At 35.9% G+C, this 21667-nt stretch overlaps 1 protein-coding gene and 4 long non-coding RNA genes across 6 annotated transcripts; 4 read left to right on the top strand and 1 right to left on the bottom strand.

Moving 5' to 3' along the window:
• The first annotated feature begins 4935 nt into the window (after window positions 1–4935).
• LOC124458461 lies at window positions 4936–5317 on the top strand. Its single transcript, XR_006953199.1, has 2 exons — window positions 4936–5020; window positions 5131–5317. It is a non-coding gene; the product is annotated as an uncharacterized LOC124458461 (long non-coding RNA).
• Window positions 5318–6230: 913 nt separating this feature from the next.
• On the bottom strand, window positions 6231–7247 carry LOC124458463. Its single transcript, XR_006953201.1, has 2 exons — window positions 7166–7247; window positions 6231–6503 (listed from the first exon to the last, which is right to left on the bottom strand). It is a non-coding gene; the product is annotated as an uncharacterized LOC124458463 (long non-coding RNA).
• A 64-nt stretch (window positions 7248–7311) lies between these two features.
• On the top strand, window positions 7312–7565 carry LOC124458465. The gene is made up of 3 exons (XR_006953203.1): window positions 7312–7345; window positions 7421–7474; window positions 7544–7565. It is a non-coding gene; the product is annotated as an uncharacterized LOC124458465 (long non-coding RNA).
• A 2979-nt stretch (window positions 7566–10544) lies between these two features.
• Window positions 10545–20828, top strand: LOC124458460. The gene is made up of 3 exons (XR_006953198.1): window positions 10545–10603; window positions 17188–17416; window positions 20428–20828. It is a non-coding gene; the product is annotated as an uncharacterized LOC124458460 (long non-coding RNA).
• Window positions 18655–20394, top strand: LOC124458454 (kinesin light chain 1-like). 2 transcript variants are annotated; one of them, XM_047008475.1, is made up of 2 exons: window positions 18655–19362; window positions 19857–20394. In XM_047008475.1, exons 1-2 carry the CDS (start codon window positions 19254–19256, stop codon window positions 20339–20341), a joined length of 594 nt encoding a protein of 197 aa, XP_046864431.1. In that variant the 5' UTR covers window positions 18655–19253; the 3' UTR covers window positions 20342–20394. The 2 variants fall into 2 exon arrangements, with proteins under 2 accessions (XP_046864431.1, XP_046864430.1); XM_047008474.1 differs by lacking the exon at window positions 18655–19362 and adding an exon at window positions 19585–19740.
• Window positions 20829–21667: the final 839 nt, after the last annotated feature.

Consider the following 21667-nt stretch of genomic DNA (forward strand, 5'->3'; position numbering starts at 1 on the left):
TTTGATATTTATTTCTAATATAGCTAAAGCATTACTTGACAAAATATACGTTATTTTACAGTAGATTTACCTCATTTAAATGTGTGTGTCTATTTCACAAAAACCTGAAGCATTATTTTCAATATTTTATGCTTAACGGTATCGTGGTTGTCATTATTATGAGCAGTAACAGAGATCCGTTTCGGGAGGGAGCGAATGTTAAAAATTTTTCTCAAAGTGGAAGTTTTGACAACCAAAATCCGCCATTACCGCCATGTTTTTGACCACGGGGTCCAGGCCCCTTTGCCCCTCCAGGTCTTTTAGAGCTCAATGTTTTAAACACCTTCATTATCCAGCGTACGTACGTTGGGCGGCTATTACCATTGAGTTCTATAATAACTGGAGCGGCTATCTTTACTGGGGCGAGGCAGTGAACTCCATATATATATATATATATCTGGAATGATAACGACAATACATTTTATAGATATAAAATTGAAGCCAAAGTCCTAGTCTCTTGTGCGGTTTGTACGTCAGTTCCAGTCCTTCAAAGTCGAATATTCACGCGGTTTGTACGTCAGTTTCATTCCCCTGAGTGCCAAACATACACGGCCAATATAAATTTGAATACAAATTGCGAAAGCTTAAACGTATAAACAACATCACGACAAACAACACACGAGGCCAACTCCTTGCAAAAGGTTATTTTTTACAGCTGAAACTTTACTACAGTGAGTTCGTTGTAACTCACAACTTGTAACGAGGAAAAGCCAAATGAAAATTACACTGTATGCTAAAAAGGCAATACAATAAGAAAATATGACGAGAAAATATTCAAACATAAACTTTTCTTTCGTCCGAAGGTAAATTTTCAAACGGAGTGTTTGTCTTTTTTTGTCATTTCATTGGATTTAAAGATCAGTTTTTCCGAAGAAAAAAGAAACTTGAATATCCAGTTTCATAAAAAATATTGAGTCTATAACTCGCATTTTTACTTTTTACAGAGCGATTGTATTTTTCATCGATTTTTATTGTGCTTGAAATACTACATGGTTGTCATCTCGATATCAATAATTGAATATCCTTAAAGATTTTGATGTTTAAGGCGATCGTCCAGGTTGGTATAGTCCTGAAGGACTGTTTTGTTGTTGTTGACTGATTTCGACAACCTAGCGGTAGTCATCTTCTTTTGATTTATTTGACTCTGAAGATGACTACTGCTAAGGTTGTCGAATAACAACCTCAAGATTCATAAACATGTAACGATACTCCCGGGTTCAAACCATTTACCTTAAAGACTTTGATATGTTTAAGGGAAAACCGCAGCGTAAGAGCAGATCGACTAAGTTCACCTCACCTTGCTTCTCGATTTATCACTTTGATTCACTTTCCGTGAATCTTTTCATTCCAAAAATTTAGTTATTTTTACGCTCTGATCAAGATCCGAACTCTACCATTACCAAGGGACAAATGATTAAGAAATATTAAAATGAACACGCGAGAGACTAGAGCCTGACGTGTAATGACGAATGATGACGACAAATATTTTTTTGGCTTCAATTTTTGGCTTCGGTTATCATTCCAGTTATTCAAATGTCGAGTTCACTGGGGCGAAGTCGCCAAAAAAATGGCGGCCAACGGACGTAATTCCGCTGAAATGATTGCTTTGCAGAAAATTAATATTCTCGACCTCCCCCGGATTGATGTTATTGATTTTCCCGCCTTCAGTTGAAAATTTCAAATGCAATTGCGAGCTGGATGATAAATAAACAATATTTTTCTAGGCCAAAACAATATTTTTTTCAAAAATGCCTAATCGATGTTCAATCGTAGAATGTCGTAATGTTGACAACACGAAGGACATCGCTTTTCACAGGTGAGTTATTCGCTTATTTTGTTTGTTCCTTAAAGATTGAATCGGCATTTATACAATTGAAAGCCCCAAAATCTGTTAGGCCTTATGAAAAAACATTCTCTTAAATACTGCATACACTGATGTTTTCCAGTGGGTTTTTTTACAAAATTCAACAATTTTTTTTATTTATTTCTTGAATCAACGCATGAAGCAATAAATTTACTAATCTATTTCAAATAGTTTTCCTGACGAAGAAAAACACCCTGCACTTTTTTCGGAATGGGTAAATAGTATAAAGAAATGGTCGCCTCTCACAGTTCTAACTAAGTGGAGCAGAGTTTGCTCAGATCATTTTCCGATAGCATGAAGAGAATATCAGGTAACAAAGTGTGTCTAGAAGATAGTGCCGTGCCCACATTATTTCAACAGGTGCAGGATGTTGAATGCACGGAGAGCACTGAAAAGGTGAGTGGTCATTTTTCTATTCATGATCACTCATTGTCTTAAGTCTCCCAGGAGACTGAAAAGACAATTGGAAGATGTTATAGACCGGGCAGAGTCTTATAGAAAGAGGTTAAAAGTGTCTAATAAGAAAAAAGTAGACTGAAAAAGAAGGTAATGATTTATTGTCAATCATTGATTGCCTTAAAGATGATAAAATGATCAGCTCTGATCAAGCTGAACTTCTTAATGCTTCACTATCTGGGGTTCCTGAAGATATTTTGAGTCGTTTAGTGGCAAACACTCAGGGTAAACAAGGTGCTCAATACCCCAGAATTGCAAGCTTTTGCACTAACTTTGAAATTTTACTCGCCTAAGGCTTATGATTATGTTCGTGAGAAGTTTAATTTAGCCTTACCTCATCCAAGAGTAATTCGATCTTGGTATAATTCCATGGATGGTGACCCTGGTTTCACCAAAGATGCCTTGAATGCTTTGAAAGTGAAGGTTCAAGAAGCAAAGAAAGATGGCAAGGAAGTCATATGTGCATTGATGCTGGATGAAATGTCAATCCGCAAACACGTAGAATGGGATGGTCAAAAAGTTTGTGGTTATGTTGACCTTGGTACTGGGATTGATGATGATTCACTCCCTGAAGCAGAAGTTTTGGTATACATGGCTGTTGCTCTAGATTCATCCTGGAAAGTACCAGTTGGTTACTTCTTGGTAGATGGCCTCACTGCAGAAGTAAAAGCAAATCTAACCAAGGAGTGTTTGATGCAGTTGCATGATGTTGGTGTTAAAGTTGGAAGTTTAACGTGTGATGGTCCATCCACACCTTGCAATGATGAAGTTGCTTGGAGTGAAACTTTCACTTAATGATTTTCAAGCATATTTTTACATCCATCTGATTTAATGTTGAAAATTCATGCATTTTAGATCCTTGTCATATGATCAAGCTTGTCAGAGGAGCAATTTCTGAATTGAGAACTCTGAAGGATGAAAAGATGGTTTGGTAAGATGGCAATACCTAGTTGAGCTAGAAAACTGCAAGCCTCAGAAGGCTTGCGACTTGCCAACAAACTAAAGAAAGCTCACATAAACTGGAAGCCACAGAAAATGAAGGTAATTTAGCAGTGCAAGCACTCAGCTCGAGTGTTGCAGATGCTTTAGAGTTCTGTGAAGGTAAGCTCAAACTTCCACAGTTTAAAGGGTGTGATAAAACAGTCAAATTCATTCGAGTATTTGATCGCTTGTTTGACGTTTTGAATTCCAGGAATCCAATTTCTAAAATTACAAAGCACCAATAAGGAAAGCGAATTACAAGCTGATAAAACCTTCTTGGATGAAGCAAGGCAATACATCTTAAATCTGAAGGGTGCTGATGGAAAGTCGATTTTTCCCATAAGAGGAAAACAGGATTCTTGGGGTTTCTGTTGTGCATTGAAGCAGTGCAAGGGCTTGCTGAGGATCTTGTTATAAGTGAAAATTCTCCCTTAAATATTTGCTTACTTATAAGACAAGTCAAGATCATTTAGAATTGTTTTTTCAGCTGTGCGAGCGTCAGGAGGTTGGAACAACCCGACATCTCGACAGTTCAAAGCAGCGTACAAGCAGCTGTTGATGCGACATAACATTAAAGGAGGTCATGGAAATTGTGTTGCTCAGGATGGTACCGAAATTCTAAGTAGACTAGAAGATCGGTGTGAGAGTGAACAAATGTCGGCAGATATTTCCGATGTAAATACTGCAAGAAGATACGATCTAGAACTGCGTGGGCCAGAACAAACTGACCACGATTACAGCGACACCTCAAACTACATTCAGCTTTCAGACTACAAGGAGGCAGCAATATCGTATATTGCTGGCTATGTCGCAAAAATGGTGAAAAGGAAGATCCATTGTGATGATTGTATGGATGCTCTGACATCATCAAAGAGAGCACCAGAACTATTTGTGGCATGGAAGAGCAACGGTGGTTTAAAATACCAACTGACGATCTTCTGAAAGTGTGTCAGGAAACAGAGAAATGTGTAATGAGGATGGTGAATTCCTGCCATGGTGGCGCCACATGCAGCAAACATATCGAGTGCAATTGCTGCGACGGTATTATCTGTGTGTGTAGAGAAAAAAGGTTTTAGCATGTTAGATGAGCATGTGTTAGAGTCGACAGTTACAGATAATCATGCTTATAAACTGATAAAGTGTTGTGCTGAGGCATTTGTGAAAATAAGAATGCATCACTTGACCAAAACGCAAAACGATAAGTTGCATAGTCAGAAAATTCGTAAAAGCTGTCTGCTTGTGTTGTTCAATCATCAGTAGATTGAACGTTGCCTGGACACTATTGTGTTTTCGAGGCTTTGCCTGTGCCTAGAAATGGAATTTTTCATTTGACTATTCCATTTTTGAGGCTGTAGGCGTCCTGGCATAGCAATATGTGTTCGAGGAGAAATTTAATGGTGCCTGCACATTTGTGTTCGAGGCTTAAAAATGTAACATGAAATTATAACCTAGTTTACGTAAATAAACAATTAAAAAGAATGAAAAGTAATTCGAAATGCAAGTCTTCTATGTGAGTATTCCTCTACAACATAGTAGAACATAGAACCTATAGCACAATATTCATTTTGAACTATTTTTTATACAGAAAAATACTCAACAAAACAGCCCAATTGAACGACATAAGAAAACTATTTTGTGGTCCTAACATTGATAGCACTTTCAATCAGATCGAGCGTTGTAGTAAGTGCTTTTTTCAAAATTAAACCAGTCTGTCAATTGATAAATGCATTGTTAAGATTCTTTTAAAAATAAACGCTACTCAATATTAAACGCACGTGTTTCACTTACAGGTGACATTATGAATATTGCCGGGATGATCTGCATGCGGAAGTCCTTGAACAACGTTCATGATGCGTAACATTTTATCTTTAACATTTTTTTGCTCCTTATAGTTCAACGAGTTCACATTGTTTATATAGTTTCTTGACTTGTAAAAAGCCAATGGTTAAACTTCGAATAACTTGAAAAAAAAATTTAGAAGAATGTTACTTGAATTCGGGGTGTGACTTGAGTCCCGAGAATGGAGAGGGGAAACGTTGCAGAATTTGATTTGCCCAGCAATAACGTAGTGTAATTTTGTTTGTTAATACCAGCAAAATCGCCTTTTTACTTAGTTATGAGTTGATCCAAACGTCATCGCTAATATTTGCCGTTTTAATTTCCGAAAAATTACATGCTTTGCTCAACAAAACTGTTAACTTTTTGAAGGGGAGAGGCTGAGCCACCACATACAATCCCCTCTCCAGGATTTACACCCCTGTTTCAACGTTACTGATACAGCAATTTACGATTTGTGCACGCTAAATTTACATGTATATTATCATAGGAATCATCTCTTACAAACTATAAAAAACTTTAAAATTCTATGCAATATTTAGTTCTTCATAGTTAAAAAAAAGTTTGATTTGTTAACCAATCAGAATACAGCATTAGCGTTTGTCATTTGCATTTTTTTCCCGCTTTTTTTTTAACAAACTATAAATATTTTTAAAACTTGTCTGAATTTTCCTTTGCTTATTTCTTGTTTTTATTGTATTTGCCAACTTTCTTTTGTGGTCCATGGATGAAGAAGAGGTTAGTACAGATCAATAATTTAATAATTTCTGATCTGAAAAGCTTCATAAGAAGCTTTCAGCATGGAAGTAAACAAAAAGTCATTCATTTACATGGTTTAAATCCCTTCTTGCAAAATATCTATTTACACTTTATCGTTTTTTGCATACAAAAATACCAGATGCTAGATTATACAGATGAGGAAAAAGCAATGGACACTGGTATCAAATGTGTATAAATATTGTTTTTGTTTTGAAAACTGAAAATCACTCAAATAGTTCAATTGCATTCAAAACAGGTCAGGGAAGTGAAAAGAAAGATGACGAAAATGCAAGTGTGTATTTAGCCAAAAATGGTTATACTGTTTAATGATTGTTTTTTGCATTATTACACAATACATCAATGCATCAAATGTGTACTAAAATCTACTACTATTTGAGGTGTCCAATTCTGAAAACCAAAAAAATAAAGAAGGTAAACAGTGCTTTGTATACAATACTGTTCTCATTCATATATGATATATGCCCATCAGCTCTCTCATGATACTTTTGTACTTTTGTCTTTTCACCTGAGCCTTTTCACCTGAGCCTTTTCACCTGAGTCTTTTCACCTGAGCCTTTCAACCGGAGCCTTTCAACTGAGCCTTTCACCTGAGTCTTTTCAACCTGAATCTTCACCTGAATCTTTTCACCTGAGCCTTTCACCTGAGTCTCTTTCACTGGAATCACCTGAATCTTTTCACCTGAATCTTTCACCTGAGTCTTTTCACCTGAGCCTTTCAATCGAATCTTTCACCTGAATCTCACCTGAATCTTTTCACCTGAGTCTTTTCACCTGAATCTTTCACCTGAGTATTCACCTGAATCTTTCACCTGAATCTTTCACCGAACCTTTTCACCTGAGCCTTTCACCTGGTTCAAAAGGAATCTTTCACCTGAATCTTTCACCTGAATCTTTCACCTGAGCCCTTTCACCTGAGTCTTTCACCTGAATCTTTCACCTGAGCCCTTTCACCCTGAGTCTCTTTCAATTCCGAATCTTTCACCTGAATCTTTCACCTGAGTCTTTCACCTGAGCCTTTCAATCTGAGCCTTTCACCTGAATCTTCAATCTGAGGCCCTTCACCGAGCCTTTCACACCTGAATCTTTCACCTGAATCTTTCACCTGAGTCTTTCACCTGAGCCTTTCAATCTGAATCTTTTCAAATTGAGTCTTTCACCATGGTTTTTCATCTGAGCCTTTCACCTGAATCTTTCACCTGAATCTTTCACCTGAGTCTTTTCACCTGAGTCTTTCACCATGAGTCTTTTCACCTGAATCTTTTCACCTGAATCTTTTCACCAGAGTCTTTTCACCTGAAATTTAATCATACACATAACAAATCAAACAGCACCTAACAAAAAAATTGGTTTATGTAGAAAGCAATGCCAAAGCAAAAAATTCATTTAAAGGTGTGGTATAGTGTATACATGTACTAATTGCCTTTGATGCCAGGCTGATAATTGCCATTGTTTTTTTTAATGAAGGAAGATGCTATAATTGTGGCCACAAAGGCCACAAAATGAATGAATGCGAGAAAAGTAATGACAAAAATGAAATAACATTTCTTTCATGACCAACAATTGACAATTATATACTTTTTTGTATAGAGTTTAATCGTATGAGAAGAAGTAAGTTTGATTGATCTATAGTGATAAAACATCAGCTTTGATTAGATGGTTGAAAACTTCAAGTTGCATGCATTATTGTTACTGTGAAATAAGCTAATGACACAAACAAATAAAAAGTGTCATGAACTACAACTTTATGAATATTTAACAGGACGACGTTGCTATATGCAAAAGATTGGGCCATGCTGCTGCTATGTAGTGGAAGGAAACCTTACTCAGTCAAAACGTGCTGAACAATTGCAGCAACTGTACAATATACCTTACAAGGAAATAAATTTTAAATATTTTTTGTCATTTAGTCATCTTAGCAGAAATACAAAAGATTATATATTGTTTTTTCTCAAAACTTCATTAAAAGAAAATTTTTACGGTAAATATGTAACTTAGTCTGATTGCACTAACATACATTACCACATTGACATAAATACATCAGAGTACCTTTAAGAGTTAAGTAAAGAACAAATTTGAAGAATCAAGACATCTTGAGATGTAAAATGTGAATCAAAACAAGACTGAACTAAAATTTCATTTTTCAAAGTCATCCACAGACAGAATGATAATCCAAACCATGCATACACATATATAAGAAATGGTTTGTTAACACGGGACTTAAGGCAGCAAAGAATTACAACTCTTCTCTTAAATTACAATACACTCATTCAATCAGTCTGGTCTCTTGTTTCAATTCATCCTTTTAAAATATGACAGCTCTTCCAACTCCGCTTTCGTAAATATCAAACTATTTCTATTGCTTGCTTTGTTACTTAATTCATGCATTGTAAATATATATGTGTATGCATGGTTTGGATTATCATTCTGTCTGTGGATGACTTTGAAATAAACGAAATTTTACAGTTCACTTCGCGTTTTGTTTTCATTCACATTTTTCATCTCGAGATATCTCGTTTCTTCAGAATTTGTTTTTACTCATCTTTTTAAATTGTCGGCTTGACATGGCTTTGACTTTCTCCTTACTTGAAAGAGACCACATCGTCCACATCGTCCACATGTAGTACATTAGACACGACGTTTAAAAACGTTCAAACGCAGCCAACAAAGAGTTCTTTCGTACATAGTTTATAGTTAATAGCTTTCCCGGGAGGAGTGGATAACTGAAAGCCAGGTTGATCTGCTGTTACGAATTGTGGTTTTATCGTGATTTTCATCAAGAAATTGCTTGCCGAATTCAAATACACACACATACATTTTCCTCAATTCTTTTCATCAGGAGGAGAGCGGAAATTGTGAAATTTTCCGAAAAGCGGTCAATTTCGGTAAATCTCAGCGGCAACGGACGAAATCCGCCATTTTTTTGGCGTCACCTGATATCTAAGGCCGCGCTTGAGATAGCCGCTCCAGTTATTATAGAACTCAATGGCTATTACCCATGTATATATGACATCAATTTTCATCATACATTACATTGTATGACTATCAAAAAATGCAAATGACTGTTCAACAAGTATTTACTAACAAAGCTCTAGCAAAATGCGTTGGCTATTATAAATGATTTCTTAACAACTTTCTTTCAAGTGCCTTTACGTAATTGATTTCTAATTAAAGGATTTTCAAGATATTAAAGTGCCTGCACAACCCGTTATACATCATCGCTGGTGTTTATAGTCGTCTTCACTTGTTTGATCGTCTTCTAGAATCCACTTCTTCATATACAACCACTTCTTCTTCGTCATCCAGAGAGCCGACACCAGATCACTTTTGAAGCATGTCAACATTCCCATGAAATAAATACTGGGGTTTGTCTTGTTGATGTACAATGAAAACCTTTTTTGGATCTACCAACATGCCAACTAAAGATCTCCATGTAAAAATCGCTTCACCATATTCAACATCAAGTACGTTTTCATGGTTAATAAAACTACTCAAAAAGTCAGTAATCTTGCCGTGCTGCTGAAAGTAGTGACTCCACGTATTTTCAATTTCAACAGCTGTTTGGCATGAACAATCATACACCAGCATGTTCATGAGTTTATATGGCCAAAACATGCCATCCTACAAAGCAATGAATAACCTCGCAGAAATTAGTTGTAATCAATCCCCTTTCTTGCATTCATAAAAAATATTAGATTAGTGCTTCATAGCATGTTTGACAATGTAAACTCTCATTTTATTTTTGCATTTTTTGTTGCAAGTGTTGAGAGAGTTAACTGTAAACACTTTTATAATATCTAGCTCATAAAGATTACCTTAAATACTTCAACATGACGACAAACATTTACGGTTGTGTGCATCTTTAATATAGAGTTCTCACAATACTTTGCCATTGGACCACAATCGCTGCATCTAAACTTTGCTTCATTATCACAATGAATACACTTCAGATTGCTCCAATTTTTGCCAGCAAACTGAAATGTATTCTTCATAATTGAATGTTGCAAATTTTCCCATGCTTTTTGTTTTCTTTCAACTTTCTGGTAATATGAAAATGATTCTTCACAATCATGGTGAACATCACTTTCAAGATCACTGTTATCTTGTTCCACTCCCAGTTCATGGCCTTCCAATGTCTACAATTATCAGGACTAAAAACAGCTTCCCTATGATCCTCAGTAAACCAATTCTGACAAATCCACCTCCTCTCTCTCAACATGGCCATCCTCATCAATGATATGTGACAGCTACAGTTGCTTTAAACCTTTATTGCTCTATAAAATTATCATAAAATCTATAAAATGATAATAAATGTTGAAAAGTCTAACAGCTATAGGTTGCATTTGTGTACTTACATCTTTTAAAATTTCCAGCAAGAAAATCACAAATCAGAAAATATTATCGATATTACCAATGACACAATAACATAAGTTAAAACAACCAAAGTACAACGTATGTATCTCCCACGACTACCAGCCGACGTTTTGTACCCGTACTTTACCGGCTTTTAGCCACGGTCTCATAAGACGAATAGGGTGATTTGTTTGGCTGGTAAAACGAAAGGAGTTTTTCTTCCGGTATATTGTAGAACGCCGCACTTGAGATATTATGTAGTTGGTTGTGTCTTGTAATCTTTCTGAATTTGTGAAGGTATTTTGATTTTAAACTTTACCTGTCGTTGTTATATTGTATTTTGATTTTGTGATTTAATGCTTCATGTCCATTTATCGATTATTTTGTTTTTCTGTAAAATATTCTACTCATGGTAAATGTATGTAAATGTTTTATAAAGATGTTTGTTTGATTTTGGTGAGATTTTGAACTAGCTCGAATCAATTTTGAAAATTATTTGTTAACTTTCATATATTTATATAATAATAAAGAAATAAATTTCTACTATATAATAGTAATGTTCTACATCGATACACATCATGTGCATGGTCACGAGGTAGTAGAGGAAATAAGATATTCATGGATTTCAGAAAAGCACTATTGCTAATGCGCATTTAATATACACGACAAGTTTTTTAAAATAGACATGTTTCGACATCTCATGATGCCATCTTCAAAGGAGTGAAATAATAAGTGATACAGGGTTTATATAAAAGTAACATGATACCTAAATTACAACAATAAAAGGAAATAAGATATATTAGTGGGGAGCGTCCGAGCGTATTATAAAATAAATATTATATTGAATATCATATTACTCTTACATAAACCTTGTATCACTTATTATTTCACTCATACTGAAGATAGCATGATGAGATGTCGAAACATGTCTATTTTAAAAAAAACTTGTCGTGTATATTAAATGCGCATTAGCAATAGTGCTTTTACGGAATCGTGTAATAAAAATTAATGCCCAACATAAAGTTTTGATTAGAGCCATAGAAATAGACCAAAAATATTGTAAAATTGAATTTTTTGTAACGTTTCATTTATCACTGTCCTTCACCTCCACCTGCCTCGAGCATCTCATGCCCTTCGTCTTTGCCTCATTCACTTTCAGTCCCTTGACTTCTATTGCCGTTTTCACTCGGTACCATTCCATGACTTTCTGCTTCTGACTCACCAAGACAATGCAATCTGCATACAACAAACACCAGCATCCTTCTTTCTTCAATTTCCTCTACATCCATCACACAAGCAAAACAGTAACGGCGACAAGATGAACCTTGATGAACACCAACTTTACCTCAAAAACACCAGATCTAACACCTTCCTCCGTAACCACCGCCTCTACACCTCATAAGTCCCATAACTGCCCGAACCATATTCTCTTTCACACCTTCTTACGCAGCGCGTACTCGATCACCTTTCTTTGAACTCTATCAAACGCCTTCCACTCAAACACCATATAACTTCTTCTGTCCTCCAAAATTTCTCCTGCAGCTGCTCAACACAAAAACACGCATCCGTCGTTCCTCCCCCGGTATGAATCCATACTGCTCTTCCCCATCCGAACAACTTCCCTCAACCTTCTCAAACACTCTCTCTACTATCTTTCAACGATTTCCATCAGCTTAATAGTCCTGTAATTCCCACATACCGTCGCTGCTCCTTTTCCTTTTATACAGCGGGACCATAGACTCTTTCTCCATGTACACGGCATCTTTGAGCCCCTCAAAAACCTCGTTCGCTGCATTACACAACTCTCACGCATAGTTCATTGTCCAACATTTCTGCTACTTCCACTTCACTCTTCGGTCCCTTTCTTCATCTTGCGTAGAGCTGCCGCCACCTCATCAACAGTCACTATTTCCCACAGCCCCAAAACTTCATCCGCCTAACTTCTCCATTCCACTCATTCTCTACATTCATCAAACGGTCACAGTACGCCCTCCACACTCTAACCTGTCTCCAATAACACCTTCAAACCCCATCGGTTCTGCACGCCGGAGCACCCAAAATATCGTTCCTCCTTCTGTCCTTCTGCCGTTCTAAAACAACGCTTTTCGTCCATTCTCCTGCATTTTACGAGCTCTTCTGATGCCTTTCATCGCTTTAGCCACCTGCTTTCGTGCCTTTTCTGAACCGGATGTAATCGATCCTATCTGCTTCAGTCCGCGACTTTCACCTTTAAATGCCAACTTCTGCGCTAATCACTTTGCTGACCTCGTTGATCCCACTTTCACCATGCCTGTTCTTTCTACTGCACCGCCTTTACTTCTTACAACATACCTTCTCCGCTGCCTTTAAACACCCTTCTCCGCACGTCCATCGTTCTCCACCGTCTCACCTCAGCATTCAATGTCGCAATTTCGTCATGAAACACTGCTTCCCTTCATCTGAACGTAACTTCCATAGCTTGCCTGCCTTTACCCTCAACCTTTCTCCTCTTCACCTTCATGATTCTCCAGTCCATGACCAGCAGCTTGTGCTGGGTCACACATTCTTCTCCTGCAATCACTTTTGCATCCTTCACGTTTTTCCTCTCTTCTTCATTCACCAGTATATAATCCACCACCGTCCTACTGTCACCAGATTCATACGCCACAAGCTTGCTTTCTTCCTTTATAAACCACGTATTCACTACCACCATCCCACAACTCGCTGCTAACTCCAAATTACTAGTAAAGGAGGCGGTGTCAAATGGATTATATGATAAGGAAGTTAGGAAGTAAAATAAAGAGAAATTAAAAGAGGTTAAGTCGAATGGAGTTTCCTTGCACGTTAAGTGAAGGCTTGTATTTATTGATTAGAAGGCTCTCATGAATGGAGAGTTCATAAGAATCGTTAGAAGAGGAAATTATTTTAAAGTCGTCTAAGTTGGGGGTGTTTCCAGTTGCGTTAATGTGAGGAAAGATGCTTGATAACGCAGGGTGGGAAACTTGGTTGCCTGTAAGGGGGGATAATCCCAAGGGCTCCGAAAATCTGGTGTGTAGATGACGTGTGGTCACCGCATGTGTGGTCACCGCATCTTCAACCTTTGTTCTACTTACGAAAATTTTCATACACAACTCGAATTTACCAGAAAGTCACTCACAAAAAACGGTTTTCCTTCACGTATAATTGAATTTGTGTTAAATTTGTTTTCCGCCCTTCCCAACGTATCTCTTCTTTCTTCCCCTTTAAGGACAAAATTCCCAAACCTCTGAGATCTGGTGTAGTCTACTTGTTCAAGTGTCGAAGCTGCAACGCCTCGTATGTGGGTCAAACCACACGTCATCTACACACAAGATTTTCGGAGCACTTGGGAATATCCCCTCTTACAGGCAACCAAGTTTCCCACCCTGCGTGATCAAGCATCTTTGCTCACATTAACGCAACTGGACACACCCCCAACTTAGACGACTTTAAAATAAGGTCCTCTTCTAAAGATTCTTATGAACATCCATTCATGAGAGCCTTCTAATCAATAAATACAAGCCTTCACTTAACGTTCAAGGAAACTCCATTCCATGTAATCTCTTTTAATTTCTCTTTATTTTACTTCCTAACTTCCTTATCATATAATCCATTTGACACCGCGTCCTTTAGTAGTAATTTAACACCTTTTTGTAAATATAATATCTTGTCTTAACATCCTATTTATTATTTGTCTGAAGATGTCTTGAGTAAAGACGAAACGTTACAATAAATTCAATTTTACAATTTTTTTGGTCTATTTCTATGGCTCTAATCAAAACTTTATGTTGGGCATTAATTTTTATTACACGAATTCGAATTCCTGCTCGGCAAGTCTCTCGCTACTATTTTACGAAATGTTGCCCTACTTTTACGGTGTATACCCATTTCCCCCCCATTATGTCTCTGTTTGGTGGGGGTAGAACAAGTTCAAACGTATCATTTTCAATTAACGGTTTCATTTTATCATTCATGGCTTTTTGCCATTTTACTTTTTCATTGGAGCTTATTGCTTGGGAATAGGTCGTTGAGATGTTGGATACTCTGTAGCAATAATCTACGGTATATGAGACAGTATCCTCCCCTGAAACTTCTTTTGTCACATACTCGTCAAGATATTTACTCTTACTTCTTATCCTAGTGGGGTATCTTGATTCTCTAGATGTCTCTGGAGCACTAATGTCTTCGTTAGTTGTTTTGGGTTTTCTTTCATGCAATTTTGCTATCTGAGGTGCAAGTTCTTTATCATCTAGTTCTGGCAGTTACCTGCTACCCTCCCTGATAAACTTAACGCATCTTACACGCTCTACCTTGTTAATGTCAGGGTAGTATAGTAGATATGCTGGATTATTTTATCATACCCTACGAAAATACCTTGTTTACTTCTAGGGTCTAACTTTTTGGAATTTTGTGAAAAACCATAACAAACACGACCAAAAATGTGCATTTTTCTCAAGTCTGGTTTTGAGCCTGTAAACGCTTCGAATAAAATTCCATCCAACCTCGAATTAAAACAACGATTCCTAATATAAGCAGATGCCATGACGGCATATGTCCACATAGATTTTGGTACTTCCCTTTCTGGCAATAGACACCTAGCCATGTAAAATAAAGTTAACCACGATCTCTTAACTGTGCCTTTCTGGTGTGGCGAATATGGTGCACTAGTTTCATGCCTAATTTTGTTCCCTAACAATCGATTTGAATTTCTCGCTTGTAAATTCAGTGCCGTTATCACTTCTTATGCGTTTCACATTTCCGTAAGGTGCAACATTTGCTAAAAACTGTTTTAATGCTTGTGGTGTATCACTTTTATGCTTAAGAAAATAGACCATATTCAATCCTGAATAATCATCCACAAACGACAATGCATATCTAAGCCCTTCTCTTCCTTCCGGATCAATAGGACCTGCAAGATCCGTGTGAATAAACTCAAGAGTACCTCTCGCCTTTTGATCTTCCAGCTTACTTTTCGTCTGACACATTTTACCTTGCGTACAAGCCATTACACTCAACTTCCCTCAAGGCTGTGATTTTCATCCCCTTAACCCCCTTCTCTAGTTTCCTAACATCCTTGTAGTTGCAGTGACCTAGAACCTTGTGCCACTCGTAAAGAGAACATGCATTTTTATTCGAAGATGATATGCTATTTATATAGTAAAATTTGCCTTTTTGTCTTATTTCAAACGTTGTGCCATCAGGGCACTGTACATGCTTATCGTGTTTATCTAATTTGACTTTTGCCTCCTTTTCTACGGCAGCATTTACTGAGAATATATTTTGATCGTCAGATGGAACATATAAGGCATTACTTAATAAGACATCCTGCGCATTTCCATGCAAGTCAACTAATTTGACTTTAGCAGTACCTTTACCAACTACTATGTTGGCTTTACTGCATCTGCTAATTCAATAACATGTGTCAAATTTTGGTTTCACATACATAACGTTGTCACCTACCTCACTTTTTGGTGACAATGGTTTGATATTTTCTTTATGACTTCGTAACGAGTTTTTGAATTCCGTAAATGTCATTTGTCTTTCCTTTTGAACTATTACGGTAGCAAAGACGTCGTACGTGCTTGGCAGACCCTTTAAAACCATTGCAATGAGTAGTGCATCACTTATTATCTCTTAGGCTTCTCTTAAGGCTGTTGCTGATCGTTCCGCTCGCAATATATAATCTGTGACAGTCTCGTCGTCACTTTTCTACAGCGAAGTGAGTTCCGTGTAAAGAGCGATAATGCAAGGTTTTTCTCTGCCTTTATAGTGCTATCTGAGGAATTCTAAAGCTCTACGTCCATTTTCTTTCGCCTTCCGAATCACAAGAGACAAACCTCTGTCGTCCAGACATTGGTATAACTCTGCAAAAGCGTGAGTCAGTTAGAGAAGTTTGTGTGTCAGTTAGACAAATTATTAAACACCTTCCTAAGAGATAATACAACTCAGTCCCTCCATTTTCATTCTAACATGCAGTGGCGTCGCTAAAATGGGGCGTTAAAGGGGGCACGTGCCCTCTAAAAATTGGCTGTGCCCCCCAATTGCCCTCTATTAGAAATTTAGATAAGAGTCTTTATATGCATCTTTAAAATTTAAAAAGAAGCCCATGGCATAGATGTAGCTCATAAGGGAAGCATTTCATTGCCTGTGCAGACTAGTTTGCAATGTATATATCCTTTCTGGGTTGTTAGCCAAGTGGTAAAGACTTTAATTTCTTTAAACTAAAAAAAAACTAAACAATGATTCTATAATAATTCAAGTCTCTAGAAGGCAAAGAAGAACAAGTAATATTGTGATGCTTATCATAAACCACATTACACCATATCATAGAACTTGTATGAGATCGTGGACAAGTATACTCGTAGACTCAAACTTGTAGACACAAAAATACAAATATAGCAATGACTAAGAGTAAGGCTCATGAAAATACTGCAATTCTGGAAGTATTATAATATGAAAACATTTCATTAAAATCAATAATCAATCTACGTAACGTTATAACACGAAGAATGTACAAATCCGCCAAGGTTAAACTGGGAAGTTAAAAAATTGAAACTATTCATGTTGTGATAAATATTTCAAAATTTCCAGTGCAGAAGCAATTTTAAGGCCATTTCGCTAGCGACTGACGTGGTGCAAATTTTGTGCCCCCACTCGCAAAATCCTGGCGACGCCACTACCAAAATGTAGCCAAATGCCTAAATGCAGGAAAACTAAAATGTCCAATTGCGTTGTTTTCAGCTGCCATCCTCGATATTCATTTACACGTACAAGTAAAACTGTAACATTACGTAGCTATGTTTCATCTTCAACAATTTTAGTTGTCTATAAACTCTAATTAAAGAACCAATTTACGATAATATTAATAATTTTATGATCCTTAGATGCAGTCAAGGGAAGAAATTAATAACTCCTCTCTGCAGAAAGTACTTACAGATGTTGAAAAGAAACTTGTTGATCTTTTTATCCAAGAATGGAACACTCATTACAAACAATCTCTTGGAGAATGGGAAAATACAAACGTCAGTGGTCAGAAATTGTTCAACATTGAAAGATCAAAAAAAATATTTCGCGATGAAAAAATATTGTCAAAACTTAAAGATGGTGACACAAGTAAGTGGGATTGCACGACAATATGTAAAGCAATATTGTTTACCCACTCAATTGGAACAAACATTAATGATAAAGTTAGAGCTGCTGTGGAAAAACTTCGTGATGTAAGAAACAAATTTATCCATGAAAATAAAGGAAAAGTTTCTGATTCGAAATTTCATACAATGGTTTGTGATATTGAAAACTCATTTCAAGATTTAGGATTTTCGTTCACAGAAATTATCAAAATAAAAAGTGAACGAAACGTATTTTATTCTTTTCAAGTACTTCCTTGCAAAGCAAATCACGATGTGGTTAAACGTACAGAGTTACTTAATCAAATCACAGCTGATCTCAATAACTTGCGCAGTACTAACAATAATGAACTAACATATTACTATATTTCTGGTAATCCTGGCAGTGGTAAATCTCAATTAGCTAGACAAGTTTGTGAAGAAATGTATAACTCGTTTGACTGGGAAAAGAATACGACATTTGTGATGACACTCGAAGGAAAAGATATCGACTCTCTTTGAAAACTTATGCTGAACTTTATCAACGATTAAGCAATGATAAAACTGTCATTGAAAATATTCTGAAAAGAAGCAAAAGCAGCGAAGACAAAATTAAAGATTTACAATTATTGCTGACACAGCAATTGAAATCTTGGCAAACATGGTGGATTGTTGTAGATAACGTGGTTGAACTTCATAAAATTTATCCATTATTACCTCAAGTTGGTGATCATAGCTGGGAAAATGGACAAATTATAGTAACTGTCCAAAATACAGATGCTATACCACCAGATGGAAATCTAAATAAACACATTTCAGTTAGTCATGGTATGAACAATGAAGAATGTCGAGAACTTCTATCTGTCTTTTCTGATATTCATAATAAAGATGAAAAATTTTAAAGGATTTATCAGACAAATTAGATCGTCAACCGTTGTTCCTGGCAAATGCTGCTTCCTACGTAGGTAGTGTAAAAGTGTAAATCCGACATTCACGTGGGAGCAATATTTTGATAAGTTGAATGAAGGAGAGCGACAGAACATGGATGGCAATTTTCAAAAATAAACACATCTTACTTAGGAATGAAAACTGTTATGTTAGCAGTACAAAAAATGCTGAAGAATCCATCTTGTTGGAACATGTTTTAAACTTTTCTCAATAATATCTTTCGATCCCTTACCACAAGATGTTATAATACATTTATTAAAAGCATTGATCCACAAAATCTGCAGAAGATGTCTGTCTTCAATTAAAGCATTGTTCTTTATTCCTTCAAACGGAAAACAACGACATCCGCCTGCACAGCGTTGTACACGAAGCCATCATAAATTATTCATCGCAGACCTTTGGCTGTAAACAAAACGAAAATAATTCTAAAAGTCTGCAGCTGATCTTGCCTGTCAAGTTGCTTGGGCACTAAATCATTTTGAAGACAGAGAAGATGAAATCAAAATAATTCCACATCTAATTAAATTCATAACAAATTCATCATTTCAACATTTCCTAAATAAGTTGATCGATGTAAAATCATCAAAAAAAACTTGATGAAAGAAATTGGAAATTTGCCAAATATTTTGTAGATGTTTTGAAAAGATTTTGCAACTATAAACTTGCAACTAAAGTACTTTATGAAATAACAGAAATTCAAACTAAAGTGTTAGGTGTTGATCATATTGATGTTTCATATTCGTACAACGAGCTGGGTGTATTGCTTTGGAAGAATGGAGAATATGAAAATGCTAAAGATTTTCTGAACGAGCAATGGAAATTCAAACAAAACATTTGGACCTGACCATGTTAATATTGCGACAACGTACAACAATCTGGGTTCGGTTTACAATAATATGGGAGAGTGCGAAAAAGCAAAAGATTTTTATGAACGAGCGATAGAAATTGAAACGAAAGCATTTGGACCTGACCATGTTAATATTGCGACAATGTACAACAATCTGGGTTCAGTTTACAGCAATATGGGAGAGTACGAAAAAGCTAAAGATTTTTATGAACGAACGATAGAAATTCAAACAAAAGCATTCGGACCTGACCATGTTAATATTGCGACAGCGTACAATAATCTGGGTTCGGTTTACAGTAAAATGGGAGAGTACGAAAATGCAAAAGATTTTTATGAACGAGGGATAAAAATTCAAGCAAAAACATTTGGACCTGACCATGTTAATATTGCGACATCGTATAACAATCTGGGTTTGGTTTACAATGATATGGGAGAGTACGAAAAAGCAAAAGATTGTTGTGAACGAGCGATGAAAATTCAAACGAAAACATTTGGACCTGACCATGTTAATATTGCGACAACGTACAACAATCTGGGTTTAGTTTACAATGATATACGAAAAGCAAAAGATTTTATGAACGAGCGATAGAAATTAAAACGAAAACATTTGGACCTGAACATGTTAATATTTGGACAACATACAACAATCTAGGTTCGGTTTACAGAGATATGGGAGAGTACGAAAAAGCAAAAGATTTTCATGAACGAGCGATAGAAATTCAAACGAAAGCATTTGGACGTGACCATGTTAATTTTGCGACAATGTACAACAATCTGGGTTTAGTTTACAATGATATGGGAGAGTACGAAAAAGCAAAAGATTTTTTTCAACGAGCGATAGAAATTGAAACGAAAGCATTTGGACCTGACCATGTTAATATTGCGATAAGGTACAACAATCTGGGTTTGGTTTACAGAGATATGGGAGAGTACGAAAAGGCAAAAGATTTTTATGAACGAGCGATAGAAATTCAAACAAAAACATTAGGACCTGAACATGTTAATATTGCGACAATATACAACAATCTGTGTTTAGTTTACAATGATATGGGAGAGTACGAAAAAGCAAAAAACTTTTATGAACGAGCGATAGAAATTAAAACAAAAGCATTTGGACCTGAACATGTACTGCAATAATATACAACAATCTTTATTTAGTTATAAACAAACTAAAGATATGGAAACTGAAGCATTTGGACTTCTACTTATCTTTTACTTGCTAGAAGCTAAAATGCTCCTGTCTTTGAGAAAACTTAAAGGAGATAGAAGAAAAGGGAAATAAATTTGTAACTCATTTTTAATTAAAAAGAAAATGAATTTCTCTTCTCATTTTAGGTATGTCTTCTTTATACTAAAGCTGATTAAAAACAGTTGTATTGTAGATTTCTTTTAACAAAGGCTCAAAAAACAACAGTTGTACTTTTATAAAAGATATAAATATATTATTGACAATATTCAAACATTTGTATTTTCAAGTTTTCAACTATCATTTATTTAATGGAACAGTTTTTATTGAAAAACTTGTATGGAACAATCAAAGTATATTTATGAGTTTAGTTTGCAATATCTAGCTATTCAGAAGTTGTGAAGTTCCTTAAAATAAATGTTGGGTCATTTTCTTGTATAATGAGAGTAAATACTGATCTTACAGCAACCATGATCATGTAACATCCCTTTTTGAAATGCTGAAAAGCCCACACGATTTGCTTTGCTATATAAGTATGAATACAGTCTTTTCTATATTTATTTCTATTCATTCATATGATTTATAAAATATAATTTGCAATTATGAGAATTGTAGTTGTTTGAAATGGACAAGCAGTTATTGTTATTTGATTTAATCATACTTGATTTGGGGACTAAAACCTTAATGGTCGGGACAATGTTTGTTTTTTTTTACTTTGGAGGAAAATTTATTTAATGATTGATTCAATAATACTTTTTTATAGTTCAAACTGTAAAGGCAATGTAAAGTAAAAGTAATAAAGAACCTGAAGAAGAAAAAGCAGGATATCATTGCCATAGCATCCACAGAAGTGAACATGACACATTTAACTGTTCGACTGCCAGATTTTAGACTACCAGATTTACTAATATATAAAAAATCCCAGCAGTGGCCCAGGATACTTGTTAATTGGGGGGAGGCACAAATTCATACATGCATGTCTTAATCTGTTGAAAACAATGGATTTCAAAGGAACTTAATGTGGCAGAACATGAATTTATGAATACGTGCTTCCTACCCAAAATAAAGAGTCTGCTATGCCATTTATTCCCAGGGCATATTAAAGAGCTCTGGCATTGTGTGTAACGGTTAGTATTTCATTTTGCAAGGAACTTCTTATTTTTTTTCCAAAACATTATTTGAACATTAGAGAAATTGTGTACAAACTATAAAAAGTTTATATTAGGAATATAATTCTAGGGAAACACTCTCCTTTAAAGTATGTATCCATGTTCAGA

The sequence above is a fragment of the Xenia sp. Carnegie-2017 genome, unplaced genomic scaffold, assembly GCF_021976095.1.
Source record: "Xenia sp. Carnegie-2017 unplaced genomic scaffold, XeniaSp_v1 HiC_scaffold_6, whole genome shotgun sequence".
Taxonomy (NCBI): Eukaryota; Metazoa; Cnidaria; class Anthozoa; order Malacalcyonacea; family Xeniidae; genus Xenia; species Xenia sp. Carnegie-2017.

Bases quoted from the DNA above. Each gene is read 5' to 3' on its own strand.
- LOC124458454 (XM_047008475.1), top strand. From the start codon at position 19,254: ATGGGAGAGTGCGAAAAAGCAAAAGATTTTTATGAACGAGCGATAGAA. The intron at 19,363-19,856 runs GTTCAGTTTACA...ACAACAATCTAG, and splicing joins GACAATGTACAACAATCTGG to GTTCGGTTTACAGAGATATG.